Source organism: Suricata suricatta, chromosome 12 (genome assembly GCF_006229205.1).
Source record: "Suricata suricatta isolate VVHF042 chromosome 12, meerkat_22Aug2017_6uvM2_HiC, whole genome shotgun sequence".
Classification (NCBI taxonomy): Eukaryota; Metazoa; Chordata; class Mammalia; order Carnivora; family Herpestidae; genus Suricata; species Suricata suricatta.
The window spans coordinates 7,147,260-7,166,450 of record NC_043711.1 but is presented as its reverse complement, the minus strand read 5'-3'; the positions used below and the strand labels follow the sequence as shown (position 1 = coordinate 7,166,450).

The window sequence follows — 19,191 nt, the reverse complement described above, 5'->3', positions numbered from 1 at the left end:
TCCGCATGGCGCCCAGTGCGGGGCTCGATCCCACCACCCTCAGATGATGACCTGAGCCAAAATCAGGAGTCAGACGCTCAACCAACCGAGCCCGAGCCTGCGGGCGCTCCTAGGTACTGCATGTTTCTTAACTCGATTCCTACGTACTTAATCCTTTCATTCCTAACAGGTACGTGGGATTTCTTGTTTTCTGGTGGGAGGCAGGAAGGAGATTACTTTCTTAGGCAGCTGGCTCTTTGCTTCCACAGAAAGACTGATGATTGACTTTGTGTACTAGATGGGTTTTTTTCTTTTCTTTTTTTTTTTTTTTTTTACCTAGCCAACCTGAATTCCCGTATTTTTGTGATACTTTTCCAGTCGAAGTCTGTGTTTCAGGCACACAACACGCTACCAAGAACAAGTCGAGGATTCACTTCAGCGTCCGAGGTAGAAACCCTCTTCCGCTGTGGCTCAGCCCTCGGGTCTCAGCGGGGCGGCGGGCCTGGAGGGGTGGCCCGGTACACCCGCCTCTGCACCCCGAGAGCAGAGGCCTGAGCCAGGCTGTGGGCCCAGGGGCCGCCGCTGGGCTGGCGCGGGGCGGAGGGAGGGGACATGGCTTCCGGCAGCTTCTGCTGCCCTGGCTCCCCGGGAGGGAAGTTTAGTCCGGCCTCTCCCTGGGAAGAAAACCCTAGTGGAATTGGGGAAGGGACCAGAAGAGGGATTGTGGGAGATCGAGGTACCTTTGATCAGTGAAATCCCCTGACGGCTCGCCGCCTCGCCGCCATGGGAGGACTCGGGCCTCCCTTCTGGCAGGAACTGTGCTCGGTGAGCAGGCGGTGCCCACCGGGGAGGAGGAAGCCCGCATCGGCCGGCGGGTGAGAGCATGGGTTTCGACGACCGTCTTGTGCCCTCATCTGACTGACGCGGCCACGGCAGGGCCCGCGGGTTGTCTTCCTCTTCTCTTCAAGCATCAAGACCATTTTAAGTGTTAGAATCGGATGCGTTCACATTGTTGAACACCGATCTGCCGCACTTTCCAGAACGTTTTTATCCCAAACGGTCCTTAAACACGAATTCCTCGTTGGGGCACCTGGGTGGCTCAGTTGGTTGAGTTTCTTGACTCTTGATTTCGGCTCAGGTCATGATCCAGGGTCATGGGATCGAGCCCTGCGCTGGGCACCGTGCTGAGTGTGGAGCTGCTTGAGATTCTCTTTGTCTCTCTTTCTGCCCCCTCCCCACCTCAAAAGTAAAAAATTAAAAATAAAAACCCACTAACTCCTCATCCTGCCCCCCACCCCCACCCCTCAGCCCCTGGCAACCTCTACTCTACTTTCCGTCTGAGCTTGCCTACTCGGGACACCTCCGGGAGGCGGGATCATGTGATCGTTGTCCTTTTGTACCTGGCTTCTTCCACTCCGTATGATTCTGATGTCCATTCATGCTGTAGTAGGTGTCAGAACTTCGTTTTTATGTTTAAATTTTTAAATTTTTATTTAAATCTGAAAATATTTTTTAATGTTTTATTTTTGAGAGAAAGAGAGAGAGAGAGACAGCATGAATGGGGAGGAGCAGAGAGAGAGAGAAGATAGAGTCCGAAACAGCCTCCAGGCTCTGAGCTGTCAGCACAGAGCCCGACGTAGGGCTCAAACTTAGGAACAATGAGATCATGACGCAGGTGAAGTTGGACCCCCAACCGAGCCACCCAGGCGCCCCATATTTTATTTTTTTAGTGTTTATTGGTTTTTGAGAGAGAGCATGAGCGAGAGAGAGAGAGACAGAATCCGAAGCAGGCTCCAGGCTCTGAGCTGTCAGCACAGAGCCCGACGCGGGGCTCGAACTCGTGACCCACCAGATCATGACCCGAGCTGAAGTTGGCTGCTTAACCGGCTGAGCCATCCAGGCGCCCCAAAGAACTTCATTGTTCTTAGGTTGAAGAACACTCCGTCGTCTGATACAATCCCTTAAGCCGAGCTGTGCTGGGCACTTTTTACAGACAATTTAATGCATTTGGACATTTCCGTAGGCCAGTTCTAGAAGCAGGAAGGGAAGGCAGTGGATATGCAGAACACACTAAAATACATTTGCATGTTATATCTCACATACGTTACATACTATAGATTTACATGTGAAGTGTGAGGGGCGGGGGTGCCTGGGTGGCTCAGCAGGTTGAGTGTCTGATTTTTTTTTTTAAGTTTCTATTTATTTTTGAAAGAGTGGGGGAGGGGAAGAGAGTCCCAGGCCGCCTCCATGCTGGCACTGTGGGGCCTGATGTGGGGCTCCAACCCGTGAACCTTAAGATCATGACCTGAGCAGAAACCAAGAATTGGATGCTTAACTAACTGAATCACCCAGGTGCCCTTGAGCGTCCGATTCTTGATTTCAGCTCAGGTCACGATCTCATAGTCACGGATTGAGCCCCGCATCTGGCTCTGTGCTGGGCACAGAGCTTACTTAAGATTCTGTCTTTCCCTCACCCTCTGCTCCTCCCTCATGCTCTCCAAAAAAAAAAAAAAATTATACACACACACACACACACACACACACACACACATATATGTGCATAATTTTATGTGTACCTCTGTTTAAACCAAAATACTGTGTACACATGGTAAAAAATGTTAACTATGGGGAGAAGTCCAGAAACCGTTTCCTCCCCTGACGCCTTCCTCTTAAAGCATCCTTCACACACAGTTTGAGATTTCTTTTCAGAAAATAGTTTGCATATGTCTACGTATATGTGCTATTAAATATTTACACAAAGGGGTCCCTATAACATCTGCCATTTTACATATTGCTTCCTCCTCGTGCCTGGGAGATTTTTTTTTTTAACTACCAGTGGGGGGCTGCTGGCTGGCTCAGTCAGTAGAGCGTGTGGCTCTTGCCTTGGGGTCGTGAGTTCGAGCCCCGTGTTGGGTGTAGAAATTACTTTAAAAAAACTTTAAACTTAGCCACAAATGGATCCAGTTCTTCAAAGACTGCATAGCTTTACACGGATTGTGGCATAATATACTGTAATCTATTTAGCCTGCGTACGACAGAGGCATTTCCAGTTTTTTCTGTCATGAACAAGACTGCACATGGATCTAATTTTTACATCTTCACATACATTTACAACTTTTTCTCACAGGTTGACTTGCTTGCTCAAAAGGAAATAAATATGGGTGAAATAGGTAAGGGGGATTAAGAGATAGAAACTTCCAGTTATAAAATACCCAAGTCATGGTGGTGAAACCATAGGGAATGCAGTCAATAATATTGTAGTAACTTGGTCTGATGACAGAGGGTGATGAATGCTTCACGATTTATGGAAGTGTCAGATCCCTATACTGTACCTGAACCTGATAGAATCTTGTCTATGCCACCATAAAACAAAATACATGTATGTTCATATTTTAGTGGATATTGTCAAGTTTCCATCCATAAACTTCTCAGAAGGGCTCCTGGGTGGCTCAGTCGTGTGAGTCGGTGCTCAGTGGAGCATCTGGTTCTTGATTTCGGCTCAGATCATGATCCCAGAGTCTTAGCATCCAGCCCCGAGGTGGGCTCTGAGCTGACAACATGGAGTCGGCTTCGGATTCTCTCTCCTCTTTCTCTGCCGTTCTCCTGCTCGCTCGCTCGCTCGCTCTCTCTCTCAAAATAAGTAAACTTAGAAAACCTACTTGGTTTTGGAGGGCCACAGCCATTATAATATCTAAGGCCAAGAATTAATTTTGGCCCCCGTGGGAGTCATGGGGCCCACTGAGAATAATACTCTAAGGGGAGAGTTGGACAATAAAGAAGTGGAAAAAGCCATATCAGAGAGCCTAGAATGTTAGGAGGGAGAATGAAATGGAAAAGGAGGGAGCAAGGTTGAGGGAAATCACTGGAATCAGGAAAACTCTTGCCAAACTTAGGAAGTCCAGCCTTGATTTCTTCAGCTGCAAAACGAAAATGACTTCCTCCTCACAGTTCCTGGCATCGAGTAAGCTCTCAGAAAGTGAGCTTTATTGTTATAAACACGGCTTTTAAAACTTGGCTCAAAGGTAAACACAACTCTGCAGCAGCTCACCCAGCCGGCACCTCCACCTCCGTCCGCAGAGGGCGCTGTGGGCGCCGCGGCCGCGCCGCTCTAGGCGGCACAGGAAGTCTCGCGCTCCTCTCACTTCCGGTCTCTGGCCCGGGATTGGGCTGCGTGGAGAAGCCGCTCGTGAGATGCCGACTGGAGAGTTTGAGTGAGTCGGGGGTCGCGGGGCGAACCGTGGGAAGGGAGCTGGGGGTCCTGGGGAGCGTCATGGGGCCTGGGTACGTCGAGGCGGCGGGGGCCTGGCCTCGCTGACCCAGCCCTCCCCTCTGCAAACTTCTTGCAGTTCGAAGCCCAGCTGGGCCGACCAGGTGGAGGAGGAGGGCGAGGACGGTGAGTATGCCCGGGCGTCCCGGATCACCGCAGCCCGCCCCCAGGCCGGTCGCTGCCGCCTGCCCCGACCCTGCCACCGCGGGCCCATCCCGTATGCCCCGTCGCGGCCAGCCTCTGCCCCGCGCCATCCTCTCTCTGGGCCAGCCTATCGCCAGTTCCAGATGATCGCTGGCCTGTCCCTCCTCCCCTGCCACCGCCCAATCCTCGGCTGTTCCGGGGAGGAAGTTGTAACAGCCCGCCTCCCGCCTTTATACGAGCGCCGGGAGAGCTTTTATGGGCCGCCCCCGCTTCTGTCCTTGCTAGTGCCTGAGGTTACTCCAGGCCGCTCCGCGTCCGGGCACGGCTGCCCCAGGGCAGTGCTTCGCCAGTCCTCAGCCCTTGGTCCCGCCTTCCCGGGCTCCCGGAGTGGGCATCCGCCCCCAAAGGGCCCTTCGTTTTGTCCCGGGAGCTCCTGCTCCTCCAGCTCAGCCCCCTTCCCTACGCTCCCTTTCGCAGACAAATGTGTCACCAGCGAGCTCCTCAAGGGGATCCCTCTGGCCACCGGCGACACCAGCCCAGAACCTGAGTTAGTGCCGGGAGGTGAGTGACGACCCCCCCGCCCCCCTCCCGCTCCATTCGGGGCTGCCTCTCCCCAGCGGCATTCCCTCCTGGTCCTCGGTTCCCTCACCTCTTCTCTCTCCCAGCTCCACTGCCGCCTCCCAAGGAGGTCATCAATGGAAACGTCAAGACAGTGACGGAGTACAAGATAGATGAGGATGGCAAGAAGTTCAAGGTGAGGCCGGGGGGAGGAGGTGGGTGCCCTTGGCCCGGGAGGCGCGGGCAGGTTGGCCCCAGGTGCCTCAGAGACCCAGGAAGCCAAGGTCTCTCCCTTCCCGTCCACAGATTGTTCGCACCTTCAGAATCGAGACTCGGAAGGCCTCGAAGGCTGTTGCGAGGAGGAAGGTGAGACCCTCTGTCTTGGGGGCTCCCCCAGGGCTGGCTCAGAGGAATTAGGAATTTTTTTTTTCTGGTGCCTTTATTTTTAGAAGTGGGGTTTGGCTATTTGTGCCTAAGGGTGTTGGAGCACAGCTGGGGTCTCGGGGTGTCTGTACTCTGCCGGGGACTGCAAATCCAGGGTGCACAGTGGGTGGGGTCAGAGCCTCCGTCCTCTCGGCTTGTCTTACCAGGAGGAGCAGAGCCAAGCCCTCCCCTGAGGTGGGCATGGCAGTTCCTGATTAACTGGGCTGCACGCTTAGGGAAGATGCCATGGCCGTAACGTTTGGCACGACTCTGCACTTTCTCCGTGCCAGACCCCATGCCAGGTGCTTTGCAGGACGTTTCTCTCATTTGATTCCCTTAGAAGCCCTCGGAGGTGGGGAGCATTTGTGGTCCCCATTTTGCAGGGGAGGCTGAGGCCTGGCTTGTTTAACTAGCTCAAGGCCCTTTGTGGTCTGGGGGACCCCCGCACAGCCCTGAGCATCGCTTCCTGTGGGAGCTGGTCCACCTACTGTCACGGGTCCCCAGGACTGGTTAGCTGTGCGGCTGCTTCCTGCTGGGCCTTGGCTCTCATCTGGAACTTGGGGCCGAGAGCTGTCCTCCCCTGCCTCCTGGAGCTGGCACGAGGCTGAGGCCTGGCACGCGCCAGGAGCGGTGCACACCAGGAAGCAGGAATTGTCATGGTCACTGCTATGGGGGAGGGGGGTCTTCGGGAGAGGGGGAAGAATGTGGTTCAAGGCCCAGGCGCCCTGACAGGGGCTATTGTGGGTCTGGGATGCCAGCGGAGTGGGGGGGTCCCCCTCGCTCTCACAAGTCCCTCATCCCTCCCTGAGCCCAGAACTGGAAGAAGTTTGGGAACTCCGAGTTTGACCCACCAGGGCCTAACGTGGCCACCACCACGGTCAGTGACGACGTGTCCATGACGTTCATCACTAGCAAAGAGGTGAGTGGGGCAAGAGGGCAGGGCCAGGGTCATGGTGGTGGCCGGGGTGTAGCAGTCCTGCTGAGCGTCCCCTGACTGCCCCCCCTCAGGATCTGAACTGCCAGGAAGAGGAGGACCCGATGAACAAGCTCAAGGGCCAGAAGATCGTGTCCTGCCGCATCTGCAAGGGTGACCACTGGACCACCCGCTGTCCCTACAAGGACACTCTGGGGCCTATGCAGAAGGAGCTGGCCGAGCAGCTGGGCCTGTCCACCGGCGAGAAGGAGAAGCTGCCTGGAGGTGCCTGGGGGTGGGGGTGGGGAGGGCCCTCGTTCTGGTCCCCTCGGGAGTTGTCCTCACGTCGCATCAGCTCTGCGAGGCTGTGGCGGGAGCCTGGGCTTGAGTGAGAGCCGCTGGGTGCCCCGACTGTGGGTGAGGTCGCCCATCTCGTCGGGGCTGGCAGACCAGCGCTTTCCAGGCCCGGGTGTCACACCACACGTGCTGACTTGCCAGCTGTGATTCTGTCGTGGACTCGAGTGTGCGTGTCTGCCACAGATGCGACCACAGCGCTGTGCACGCGCGCTTGTGTCTGGACAGTTCTACACTTGTGACTTGGGTGTGCGGCACATGTGTCCTGTGCCCCGAGTGTGCGGGACCTGGGGGCTGTCTGTGCCATGTTCCCGTGTGAGGCCAAGCGTTCCTGTAGCCCTCAGCTGAGGTCGCCCTGACGTCCTTCTGTCCACGTGGCCACGGGGCCGCACAGGAAGTGGCCGGACACGTGCCGAGCCGGTGCCTGGCGCGGCGTGGGGCCGGGGTGGCGCCTGACCGGCTGCTCTGGCCTGCAGAGCTGGAGCCCGTGCAGGCCGCGCAGAACAAGACGGGGAAGTATGTGCCTCCGAGCCTGCGGGACGGGGCCAGTCGGCGTGGGGAGTCCATGCAGCCCAACCGCAGAGGTGAGCTGGCGGCCGGGCACCTCCCGGGCCCCCCGGGATCGTCCTTCGCCCGCGGCCTGGTGAGAGTGGCCCCCTCACCGGCCGCCTCTCCTTGCCTGCGCAGCCGACGACAACGCCACCATCCGTGTCACCAACCTGTCCGAGGACACTCGTGAGACTGACCTGCAGGAGCTCTTCCGGCCCTTTGGCTCCATCTCTCGGATCTACTTGGCAAAGGACAAGACCACTGGCCAATCTAAGGTGGGCTGGTGGCCCTGGGGTCTGGGGAAGGGGTCGTCTGTTCTGGCCGTGGTCCTGACTCTGCCCCTCCTCCAGGGCTTTGCCTTCATCAGCTTCCACCGCCGTGAGGATGCCGCACGCGCCATCGCGGGCGTTTCTGGCTTTGGATACGATCACCTCATCCTCAACGTCGAGTGGGCCAAGTAAGACCCTGCCACACGCCTGCTTCCCTCGCCTTGTCACAGCCAGCACTCCGGCCGTGGGCCCTGTGCCAGCATAATGGCCACCAAGCTCGTGCTCAGGGACGGGTCGCTTACTGTCTTTTCCTTCTCAAGGAGGACCCATTGCTCACCCGGTTCAGCGAGCACCCTGCCCCCCAACCCCGATCGCCACAGAGGCCCCAGTTGTAGCACGGGGGCTTGGAATTCCCCCTTGGGGTCTGAACCCCTCCCCTGCAGGCTGTCCTCACCGGCTCTCTCTCTGTCTGTCTGTCTGTCTCTCTAGGCCGTCAACCAACTAAGCCAGCTGTTGCCTGGCCCCGGCTCCAGGACCCCACGGAAGGTAGCTTCCCAGAGCACAGGGCTCTCGGCAATAAAAATGTTCTAGTTGTCACATGCTGTCGCGTTTATTCGTCACCTGCTGTGTGGTTTGTGGGGCCAGCCCTTTCTGGGATCAGCACTTCAGGCACAAATGCCTGCCCTCCCTGGCCGCTCACCGGTCCCCAGTCACGCCTGCCTGTAGAACACACAGGAAGCAGTGTTTCTTACTCTTGGCGCCCATCCTGCTTCTGGATTCCAGCGTGAGGGGCAGCGGCTCAAAACAGGCCGAGTCATTGATTCAGCTCCGGGGCCTAGGGCCCCGAGGTGGCTGAGCCATTGAGGGGCAGGACTTGGCCAGAGGTCCCAGGGTCCTCAGGGGCTTGGCTCTCCCTGCAGCCGAGGCAGCTCCCTGGACCTAGGCCGCAGCTGGGTGCCACCGCCATGTAAAGCAGAGGGTGGATGCAGATGGCCACGGGCATGAGGCCGCGCATGACCTGGTGGCTCACGTAGGTCCTCTGATCCAGCGCTGCCTCGGCCTCGGCCAAGTTCACAAAGCCTGGGCAGCGAGCTCTCCAGCGCTGCCGGGCGTACACGTTGAGCACCAGCGTCACGGAGTAGGGCACGTAGGAGCTGGCGTAGAGGGCCAAGCCGCTGGCCACCAGCACCGCCACCCGCAGCTTCTCGGCTGCTGTCATGCCATGGCTGCGCAGCACGGCCCACCCGAGGGCACCGTAGGCCGCCAGGGTGAGCAGCAGCGGCAGGCCGCAGCCCCCGACGGCCAGCACCAGGCCGTACACTCCGTAGGCCTCGAGCTGCTGGTCCGAGGTCCCCAGGCACTTGGTGCAGGCCCCCGGCCTGGTCACGGAGCAGTTGCCTTCCTGCTGCGGCCCCTTCAGTTGGGCGAAGTGGAGCGTGGGCGCGGCCAGCAGGGCGGCCAGGAGCCAGACGGCGGCGCTGACCGCCCAGGCGTGCCGGGCGCGCAGGCTGCTGCGGGTGAAGAAGGGGTGGACGATGCCCAGGTAGCGGTTCAGACTGATGCAGGCGATGAAGAGGACGCTGCCCAGCAGGTTGCAGGTGAAGAGGAAGCGCTCGAGGCGGCACAACAGCTCCCCGTACTGCCAGTTTTTGGGCGGGTAGAGGTAGGCGGCCAGTGGCAGCAGCGTCAGGGCGTAGAGCAGGTCGCTGACAGCCAGCTGTGCTGAGAAGACCACGGCTGGGTGCCACGGGCGCTGCTCCCGTTTGCAGAAGCGGCACAAGGCGAAGCTGTTGCTAACTGTGGCCACCAGGAACTCGGCCACCAGCACAGGCCACAGAAAGTCTTCCTGGAAACGACTGAGGATGCGATCAGCGGCGGCTGAGAAGTTGGCTGGGCAGGGTGTGGCACCTGCAGGCAGATGGTGTCACCAAGTGAGCTCCATCCCTCCACGTGTGGCTCGAACCACGTGGCCGGCTGCACAAGCCCTCTGGGCACATGCTTTCTCTGGGTCCTTCCTGTGGCCAGGAGGGGGCGCCAGCCTCAGCAACTTCTCATGGAGGAAATCAGGCCCGGAAAGGTCAGCAGCCCCTAGTCCCATCAGCTGACACTGACAAGGCTTGCTCTGCGTCCTGGGTCTGGAAGCCTCCAGAGACAGGGAGTTACCGCTTGCACCACAACCCAGCAGGGACCATCCAGAACCACCAGGTCCAGGTGGAGGAAGGGGAGTCCCTGTCCCCCTGTAGCCCCCAAATCCATCAAGCCTCGCTGCCTCCACCTTCAGTCCGGCACTGGCCTCTCAGCTCCCAACCTCCCCTGTTCTCACCATGGGTGTGAGGGGGTGTCAGGGGGTATCCAAGGACACCCGAGCAGGGTGGCTTTGGCTCCAGGCCCTTTGGGGCTCCCTCCTCACTGGGAGGAAAAGGCAGAGCTGTGTCTTCCTCACACTGGCTTTTGTTTTCTCCTTCCCACACTGACTTTTGACTGTTCCTTAAGGCACGTTCCACCTCTGGGCCTTTGCACGGATTCTCTTTTCCTGAGTCACCAGTGCCCCCACTCACCTGGTCTCTAGCCCTGAAGCTTCTTGAGAGACCTGTTCTGACCCTGTCAGACATTCACGACGGCACCCCCATCCCTTTCGTTTCTGCAAACCCTGTGCTTCCGTCTGGCCACTGTTAAGAAAAAAACTCCAAAAAGACCAAAAGACCTCTCTGGAGGGCAGGCAGTGCCGCACCACTGGCTTCCCCGTGCCCAGAACACGGCCTGGGACACAGCAGTGTAGACGAGAGCAGGGGTCTGGAATGGATTCCCTCTGCTGTACCCAACTTAGCCTCAGCTTCGGGGTAAACAGCCTGCTCCCGGTCTGTCCAGCAGGCTGGCCACTAGCTGAGCACAAGATGCAGGCGGCCCTCCTCCCCTACTCCTGCTTCCCCAACCACACTTCCGCCTCATCCCAATGCTGCTCTGGGAGGAAGTCCCTGTCCAGACGTGATTAACCCCTTCCCGGCCACCTCCTAGGCACCAGCCACCCCTGCCCTCAGTCCTGGGCTGAGCAGCAAGGACCAGGGACCCTCACCTGACATGGTGGTGGCCATGGCCCACGAGCCCTGCCTCCGGGTCCACTGCCGCAGCCAGGCTACCGGCCTAGCGAGTCTGTGCAGTGAACCAGCACCAGCCCCTGCGCCGTGTGGCCCCTTCCTTCCCGGCAGCCCCACCCTCCTCCTCTCCACTGGCAGCTCCACCCACAGCCAGCACCAGCCAACAGCCAGCTCCCACCCCCGGCTTCCTCTCGCCTCACACTTTGCCCTCCAGAGCAGCTGGCTTGCAAGTGCACCTGGGGTCTGGGAGGCGGGGACAGGCAGGGGAAAGGCCCAGGAGCCTGAGGCACCCGACTGAACGTGCCCATCGCCCTCACCTGTAACAAAGTCCCTGCACGTCCACCGCTCAGAAGGCGGGAGAGAACCTGGCTTTGGGGCAGAACCCAGTCCAGTTCCAGAAGCTCCTGGACCGAGCTGCTCTGGGCTTTCCACCGCGGAACTCAGCTCTCCCCGCTCCAAATACACACTCAAGAAAGCAGGCATTTACCAGAGTGGGAAGCTGGGGGAAACTGCTCCTTTATGAAAGGAAACCGAGGGCTGCACCTAGAGGTCCAGGCGGAAACCCAGGACAAAGGCTCTTGGGCCCCAATTTGGGGCATTCCATCCACTGCCCCAGGCTGGCCTCAGACAGCTTTGTTAGATGGCCGTCCTCGGCCTCGCCTGTGCTCCCAGGCAGCTCCTCTGCGTTCCAGCTTGGCCTGGCCCCGCTGCGGCCTGCCCTTGGCCTTTGAACGCCTCTGGTCAGCGCCGCCCTCTGGCCTCTGCTCCCTTCCTCGCAGCTTCTTGCCCCGGGGCCCGGCAGACCGTCTTCGCTTAGCTGCCTTCGGGAACATGTCTGTGGGGAGAGACCACGTCAACGCCACCAGGCCACAGGGGACAAGCCCAAGGTGCCCAGCTGCACCACCCCCTGCCACCTACCCTCATCAGGCTCCTCTCCCACTGCCTGGCGGAAATACTCGGCTTCATCCTCCTCTTCCTCTCGCTGGCCAGTCCCCTCTGTGTCCGGGGGGGCACCGGGGTCCTCAGCATCACTATCCCCACTGGCCTCTGCCCGTGCCCGCTTTATGCCTGCCAGGCTCTTCTTCCTGGAGGCGGAGGTCATTTAGGTAGTGGTGGCCCACATCCAGGACCCTGCCTCAGCACACGGCTCACGGCCACGCACCTGTGCACCTCCCGCTGCTCCCGCTTGCGCTGGATGTTCTGGGCCTGCTGGTCCTGCCTCTGGGCCTTGAGCCGCAGCTTCTCCTCCTTGGCCGCCAGGATGGCCTGCAGCTCCTCCTCAGTCTTGTGCACTTCGGGGGAGGAGATGGCTTATGGAGACCCAGGTGTGTCGGTGTTCCTCACCACCCACTGTTGAGGGCCTCGGGCTCCCGGCCCCGGGCTCCCCAAGCCCCGTTCTCACCAAAACTGTGGAACAGCACGTTGCCCTCCCCAACGCCCTCCTGGATTTTGATGAGCTGCAGTGTCATCCGAGGCCCGATCTGCAGGGACACGGGGGAAGAGTGGGTTCTTCCTCAGGGCTGGGGGCTGCCCGAGGAAATCCCTTCTGCTCCCCGACCTGCCCTGGGCTGGGCCTCACCTCCGTGAGCCGCACGGCGCTCTGCTGGGCCCGCATGTTGCCGCGGCCCGCGACGGCTTGGGGCAGCTCGGTAATGTTGTGCTCCCCATCGGGCTCCGCCTCGCTCTCGGACAGCCCGGCGCCCCTGCGCAGAGACCCACGCGTCAGCAGGGGACCCCAGGCTCCCGGGACAGCTTGGGGGTGGGCTCCAGCGAGGCAGCGATCTCCCCGCCCAGTGCCTTCCTCACGTGGCCAGCAGCTCGCTGATGTCCTGTAGACGGCTCATGTTGGGGAACTTCTCCTGTAGAAGCTTCTTCATCCCCCGACTCGCGCCCACAGGAACGACTTTGATGCTGCTGCAAGGGCCAGGGTGTGAGAAGGGGGAGGGGGTGAGTGACCCAGAGACTGGAGGTCAGCTCGGCCCCCGACCTTTCCGCAGGGCGTCAGGGCATTTACTTTGAAGCTGAGCAATCACAGAGCCTCAGCAGGAACACTCATCAGCCGCACGCAGAAGCCACGGCCCCTCCGCTCCCCTCCCGCACGAAAAGTACTCACTAATGACGGAAATCTAGCTCCTGGGACTCAGGATCGTAGTTGATGAGAAGGCAGCGCTTGATGGTGTTCAGATTCACCTGCAAGAGAGGTGAGGGCACAGCGCCGTGTCACCTGCCCACAGGCGTCCCCGTGTGCTGGAGCCACAGCAAGCCCTGGCCCTGCCCCTGGAAATTTCCCAGCCAGAGGTGTGGGGTGCCGCCGGCCCTGTGGGGACTGATGGACCAGCAGGTGCTCTGGCTAGAGTTCCCAGTTCCGAGGCCCACGAGAGCCGTCCACACCAGGCTCCCTGATGATCAGCATCTAACAGGCCTGAGACCTGCTAGTGCCAGGGACTAACAGCTGGGGCTCTGGAGCCAGGGAGCTTAAAAACACCCAGTCCTGGGGCACCCTGGGGGCTCAGCAGGTAAGTATCCGACTTCAGTGCTGGGAGGCGACGCCTGAGTAGACAACCCAAGGGCCCGTGTGTGGTACTTACTGCCCGCCCATGCCCATCCACCCTCCTGTGCCACCGCACCAGGCCCAGCCCACCTTGTGAACGTTGATGGAGGGGAACAGGTTCTGGAACATGGTGGCCATGAGCTTCACGTGCATGCCATGGGGGCCGAAGCTGTTGAGCACCAGGAGGGGCGGGTGGGCAAACTGCTGCTCGTGCATGCGGTGTCGGCGCAAGGAGGAGATCACGTCGCGCACGAGCGTGTACTGCAGGACAGGGGGGAGGGTGGGTGCCCCGCAGCCACACACGGTTGGCACCACCCCTGAATCTATCTTCTACCCGACACGGCCCTCCTCCTACTTTCGATACTTGCCTTATTGATCCGGAAGGTCAAGGTGGGGCCGCCGGGGAGGCGCATCAGCTTCTATGGAGGATAAAAAAAATAAAAAGACTGGTCAGAGTCAAGGTGTCCAGCTGGGCAGCAGGGAGTGGGAACCTCCGTCCCATCTCTTCAGAGCGTTTACTTTGAAGCCAGAATCATGGCAACTCAGAGGCATATGGGTTCATCCTGAGAGTTGGGGGGAGGAGGATGGGGCAGGAGGGGTGTGGGCGATAACTCACAAAATAGATATTTGTCTCCGTTTTACTCAAGATCAGGAAGTGTGTGACCCCAAGCGGCCCAGCCACTGCCACACAATCCTTCAGGGTGTTTTTCTTTCGTATCTGAGAATTACAGAAAGAAAATGGAAATATTACGGGTATCCTCTTCTTTAAAAAAAAAAAAAATCTTTTTTTTTACATTTTTGAGAGACAGCATGAACTGGGGAGGGGCAGAGAGAGAGAGAGACACAGAATCCGAAGCAGGCTCCAGGCTCTGAGCTGTCAGCACAGAGCCCGACATGGGGCTCGAACCTACGAACAGTGAGATCATGACCTGAGACGAAGCCGGACGCTTAAACGACTGAGCCACCCTGGCGCCCCTATAAGTATTCTCTTCAGGGCGCCTGGGTGGCTCAGTTGATTAAGTATTCTCTTCTTAAGCAAGAACTAGAAGCTAAAGCTCTTTTGCCCTTTCTCGCATTTTTTAACCTGTCGCACAAAGAAAGAAGGGAGTGGAATGTTCTTGATCTCTAGAACTACCCAGACCTAAATTGGTCTCTTGTTTACCGAGCATGGCCCAGTACGTTAATTAATTTGCTGGGCCCTGCGACGTTAGTTAACTTCCTCTAGGCCTTTGAGATTTCCCAGGTTTCCCATCCTGGCTTTGCTGATTCGAGGCCCTTTTTAACCACCAGCCTGAGGCATCCGGCCAAAGCGGGTGCATCTGCGCGCCCTCGCAGCTGCCCCACGAAACCCGAATAGGCAGAGACGAAGCTCCCCCGAAGGGTCCCTTTCTCCAGCCAGGGAGCCTGAAGGCTCGCGCGGTTCTGCGGTTGGAGCCACTGCCGTGGCCGTGAAGACGGGGCCCAAGGCTGAGGATGGCGGGGTGGGGGGTGCAGACCTGCAGGCGGGTGGCGGTGAGGGGCTCCATGACCCGACGAAGGTCCATGCTGAGCTGCCGGACGCTGCGACCCGCGCGACCCCGCGCGAACACGAACGAGTGCGGCTGCGCGGCGTAGGCCTCGAGGTTGCGGAGCTGCGCCTGGGCGCGCGCGCGCTTCTGGTGCTTGGACTGCGGGGTTGGGAGGCGAGCGGTCAGCGCCACGGCCTCCGCGGGGACCCCACCGGCCCCCCACCGGCCCTGCCCGCGCCCTCAGGCCGCCGCGCCTCACCCGTCCTGACTGCCCCATGCCGCCGGCTCCTCCACTGAGACCCTTCTGCCGGGTGCTTCCGGCGCCGCGCCGCTCACTTCCGGCGCTGGCGAGGCGGCCACGTGAGGCGGAACTGCGCGGTGACGTCACGGGGCAGGCATGCGCACCAGGTGGCGGCAAGGAGCAAGCCACGGAGGGGTTGCTATGGAGACGTCCGGTGCTAGTTTCTATGGAAACCGGGCGGGGCTAGCGTCTCAAGGAAGCAGCGGGGGCTTAGGAGAGCTGAGTTGTGGGTTCGAATCCTACCTCGGCTCATTGACACCAGCTGGGCGATCTCGAGAGCCATTTTATCCACTCTGAGGCTCCTACAAGTATCCTGAAGTGAGGACAGTAATCATTTCTCCTCCGAACCACTAATTAAGAAAGATGATGCACAATGCTTGTCACAAAGGCACCAGGCACCTGGGGAATAACCAGAGAAATGGGCAGAGCATAGCAGGTACGGATGTGGGCCCCCAGTTCCTGTGGGCCAGCTGTCTTCCCCGGGGGCCCTGTCTGCAGCGGAGAGATGGAAACTCCACATCACCTTCTGGAAACTTAGGGCAAGGCTGGCGCTTTGTGAATAACTCACCCCCTCCCAGTTTCCGCTCAGAGCCCCAGTCTTGGCCTCAGGCCTCTGGCTTCTTCCCCAGAACCTTGGGGTGGGGAAAAGGGACGCCCCCCAACGTCTCTTTCCCTGTCCTATAAGTTTCCTTCCTCCATCTGCTTCCCCTCCCTCATCTGCCTCCCCTCCCCCATTGGCTTCCTCTCTCCTGTCTGTCCCAATTCTTTCCCCTCTTCCCCACTCCGTCTTCCCCTCCTCATCCCTGTCTTCTTCCTACCTCTGTCTCCCTCTGCCCCAGCTTTGTCTCTGCCATCAGTTGGCTCTTTCATTGCTTTCAAGTTTCCATCTCTCCTGTCTATGCTGCTCCCTCCATCTCTCTCTCCTCATCCCTCTGCCAGACTCCCCCTGTCTCTGTCCATCTCCTCCCATGTCTCTCCCCTTCTCTGTCTCTTGGACTCTCCCGCCTGTCAGTCCCTCTCTGTGACTTATGAGGTTTCTTCTCTGCTGCCAATGGAGGAAGCTGGAGGGGGCTGCGGGTGGGGGGCCGAGGGGCCCTGTGTATGGGGGGGCCCAGCCCAGGCCTGGAGCCCAGCCGGGCAGCCTCTCTCAGATCTGGGACGACCATTTCCTCTTTCAGCCCAGGAGTCCACTCGGGTTACGAGTTCAGGACGGTAGGACGCGGGCGAAGGAGGCTGATCCCTGAGAGTGAATCTGCAGGTCAGTGAGGGCTTTGTGCAGGTGGGAGGCCCCACACCAGGCTTGAGGGTGGGGGGCTCTACGTGAGTCCCTCTGTACCTCTGAAAAATGACTGCATGGTGACTCCTTCCTGTATTTGACCTGCGGATGGGACAGTGCGTGGGGGAGACACATGGAACAGCGCCACCGTGGTGGGCAGGTGGGCGGGTGCCAGGGTTTCACTACTTGGTTGGCACCTCTGTGCTTGCCAGTGAGACCCCACTCTGCCCGCAAGGTATTTTTCTTTAAGTCGTGGTGCGCACACGTGTGTGTGTGTGTGTGTGTGTGTGTGTCGCTGCCAGAATCTGTGCTGGGTTTCCAATCGTGCCTTCATATGTGCCTGCAACGGGCAAATCCGCAGTCGCACACACAGATTGTCTCTCCGCGCCGTGGCTTGCATGTCTCATCGGGTACAGTTTCTGCCCTGTGGCGGGCACATGGTGTGTGCCAGGAGCAGGGGTGTGTGTGTGTGTGTGTGTGTGTGTGTGTGTGTGTGAATGCTGGCGCCAACTTCCGCGGGCTGAGTTCCACCCTCCCCCAGCCCTGTGGCTGCGGGCGATCACTCACCCTCCCTCAGCCTCAGTGCTCCCGGCTGGAGAATGCGGCTACAAACCAGCTCGGGTCGTGAAGACTAACGAGATAGATGGCGCGGCGTTCAGAGTCAAGGTCGGCTGGCGCAGCAGGTGCTGGGCTTCGCTGCTCTCTCTCTGGGGTGTGTCTGTGTTCCCCCAGCCTCCTGGGGCCTGTGGCCTCCCACGCTCTGTGCTCTGCTGAGGGGGGAACGTCCGGAGCACTGACCTGTGTTATCAGGCCCTGGTGGCCTGGGCCAGGGGGGTCTGGCAATTCTGCCTTGGTTCTCATGCGAGAAATGATAAATATTTACAGTTGGAGCTCCTGGACTCGGCAAGACGGCTCTGGTTCGGGCTCTGGGGGACAGGGGTGGTTACCAAGCCTCCTCCCTCCCATTCTCCCACCAGCCTTTCCTCTTCCTCACTCAGAGGCTCCTCTTGGACCCTCAGCTCCTCCTGGGACTTGGTGTTTCTGCTGCAAGCCTTGCTGGACTCGGGGTCTTGGTCTTGAGAGGTGAGAGGGTAGGAGGGTAGGTGGAAGCCGATTTTACCTGTCTGGAGACGTGGGCTTCCCCGGGCCTCCTTCTCGCCCCAGGTTGAGCTCCTGGAAGGCGGTGGATGTTACATAGTCTGGCTCCACGGAGTGTGGTCCATCCCTGTCGTGGGGGGGGGGGGGCCTGGGGTCGGGGGGGGGGGCAAGGAGAGCTCCGGCTTGTTGTACATATGTGATAGCAAATATGCCCTCCTCCAGCTCAGAACCCCCTGGGGCTCCCACCTCACTCAGAGTGAAAGCCCAGGTCCTCTTGAGGCACACGGGGCCCTACACACTTCGCCCTGTCCCTTCCCTGTCCTCACTTCCTCCTGCTCTCCCCCTTGCTTGCCCTGTTCCAGTCTTACCCGGCCTCCCGGCTACTCCTGGGGCACATCAAAGCCTCCAGCTCAGGGCTTTCACACTTGCTTTTCCCTGTGCCCGGAATGCTCTTATGCTTCTCCGGTCCTTCAGGTCTTGGCTCAAGGGTCGGCTTCTTAGTGAGTTCTGACCCCTCTGTTTAAAATGGCCCCTCTGGGCGCCTGGGGGGCTCAGTCAGTTGAGCTTCCCCCTCTTCATTTCCGCTCAGGCCATGATCTCACACGTTCATGGGATTGAGCCCCTCATTGGGCTCTGCACCGACAGGACCCTGTGTCTCTGTCTCTGTCTCTGTCTCTCTGCATTTCCCCTGTGGGTGTGCATGCTCTCTAAATTAAAAAAAAAAAAAAAAAGGCCTCTCATCCCAGGACTCCCACCCCATCCCCAACTGAGGGTTCTCCTAAAACTTATCACCCTCTGACCTGCCCCGTCTGCTTTCCCAGCCAGGATGTCAGCGCCCCAGGACATGGGTTTTGTCTGTGTTGGTCATGGCCCCTGTCCCCACCCCCGCTCCGCTGCCTAGAACAGCTCTTGGCACACAACAGGCACTAAAAGAGTTTTGCTGAATGTGTGAACAAGGTGATGTGTGTGACACCGAAGACCTTGAGGCACGTGCCTGTGTGTGGCCACCAGGACATGTGGGTTTGGACACGGTGGAACTTGGGGCAGATGGGGGTGACATGGGGACACGGGGGACGTGTTCTGAGTGCTGGCAAGTGCATGTGAGAGGCATGTGTGTCCTCATCTGAGAGGATGCAAGTGGGTGAATCCCAAGAAAGGAGGCAATGAGGGCCAGGGAGGTGGCCACAGTACATGCCCTCAGATGCGCGCAGGAGCTCACCCCTGTGACCCGGGGAACACGTGGGAGGGCACGACAGAGCTGGGGCATGTGAGCGCCGAGGGGTGTGCGTGGGGCACCAGGCACCGACTTGGCCTCTGGGGGCTGACGCTTTGGTGGAGGAGGTCAGATCATAAACAACGGCAAATAAACGAGGCAATTGCAGAGAGTAACAAATGCTAAAATGACAAAGTTGGACTGTGATAGGGAGGGCCCAGGAGGAGCAGCGCTACGTGGGGGTTGTCAGGGAGGGCTTCTGAGGAGGGGACATCTGAGCTAAGACCTGAATAAGGAGAGAGAGGGAGCCATGTTAAAATTCCAGGAAGAACGTTTCAGACTGAGGAAAGGGCAAGTGCAAAGGCCCTGAGGCAGGGACTGTGGCTGGGGTGTTGAGGAGCAGCAAGGAGGCCAGTGTGCTTGGAACACAGTTGAGTAAGGGGTGAGTGGGAGGGAGAGGAGGGGGGAGGAGAAGAGGGTGTAGGGCTCTGTGGGGGCACGGGAGGACCTGGACTTTTGCTCTGAGGGCGCTGGGAGCCACAAAGGGTTCTCCAGGAAAAGGAGAGACATGACCCGATTCTTTGGCAGCCGTGTAGAGCAGAGGCTGATGAACAGACAACTGGAGACCTGGGGGGCAGCTGCTGTAAGGAAATCCAGATGGTGTCTTGAGCTGGGATCGTGGTGGGGGGTGAG

General features: G+C 59.1%; 3 protein-coding genes and 2 non-coding genes across 5 annotated transcripts in view; 2 read left to right on the top strand and 3 right to left on the bottom strand.

Annotated features, from left to right (window-relative positions):
* Nucleotides 1-4,083: 4,083 nt before the first annotated feature.
* On the top strand, nt 4,084-8,053 carry EIF3G (eukaryotic translation initiation factor 3 subunit G). The gene is made up of 11 exons (XM_029916832.1): nt 4,084-4,190; nt 4,326-4,372; nt 4,868-4,951; nt 5,056-5,144; nt 5,255-5,314; nt 6,186-6,290; nt 6,380-6,569; nt 7,115-7,222; nt 7,326-7,462; nt 7,538-7,644; nt 7,946-8,053. The coding sequence occupies exons 1-11, from the start codon at nt 4,171-4,173 to the stop codon at nt 7,959-7,961; spliced, it is 963 nt and encodes a 320-aa protein (XP_029772692.1). The 5' UTR covers nt 4,084-4,170; the 3' UTR covers nt 7,962-8,053.
* Nucleotides 8,048-14,944, bottom strand: LOC115273512. The gene is given in 14 exon segments (XM_029916576.1): nt 8,048-9,364; nt 10,530-11,028; nt 11,181-11,386; nt 11,470-11,636; nt 11,714-11,843; nt 11,954-12,032; nt 12,131-12,254; nt 12,358-12,465; nt 12,665-12,741; nt 13,193-13,363; nt 13,471-13,521; nt 13,719-13,820; nt 14,599-14,769; nt 14,870-14,944. Coding segments are annotated over 14 exon segments (2,997 nt in total). The 5' UTR covers nt 14,888-14,944; the 3' UTR covers nt 8,048-8,270.
* On the bottom strand, nt 12,543-12,620 carry LOC115275614. Its single transcript, XR_003901673.1, has one exon. It is a non-coding gene; the product is annotated as a small nucleolar RNA U105B (small nucleolar RNA).
* On the bottom strand, nt 13,593-13,679 carry LOC115275607. Its single transcript, XR_003901667.1, has one exon. It is a non-coding gene; the product is annotated as a small nucleolar RNA SNORD105 (small nucleolar RNA).
* Nucleotides 14,945-17,031: 2,087 nt separating the features above from the next.
* ANGPTL6 (angiopoietin like 6) overlaps nt 17,032-19,191 on the top strand; it is a 5,447-nt gene continuing 3,287 nt past the window's right edge. The window contains 3 exon segments of the mRNA XM_029916575.1: nt 17,032-17,107; nt 17,110-17,222; nt 17,225-17,270. Of these exon segments, the coding sequence (XP_029772435.1) occupies nt 17,047-17,107; nt 17,110-17,222; nt 17,225-17,270 (220 nt within the window). The 5' untranslated portion in view covers nt 17,032-17,046.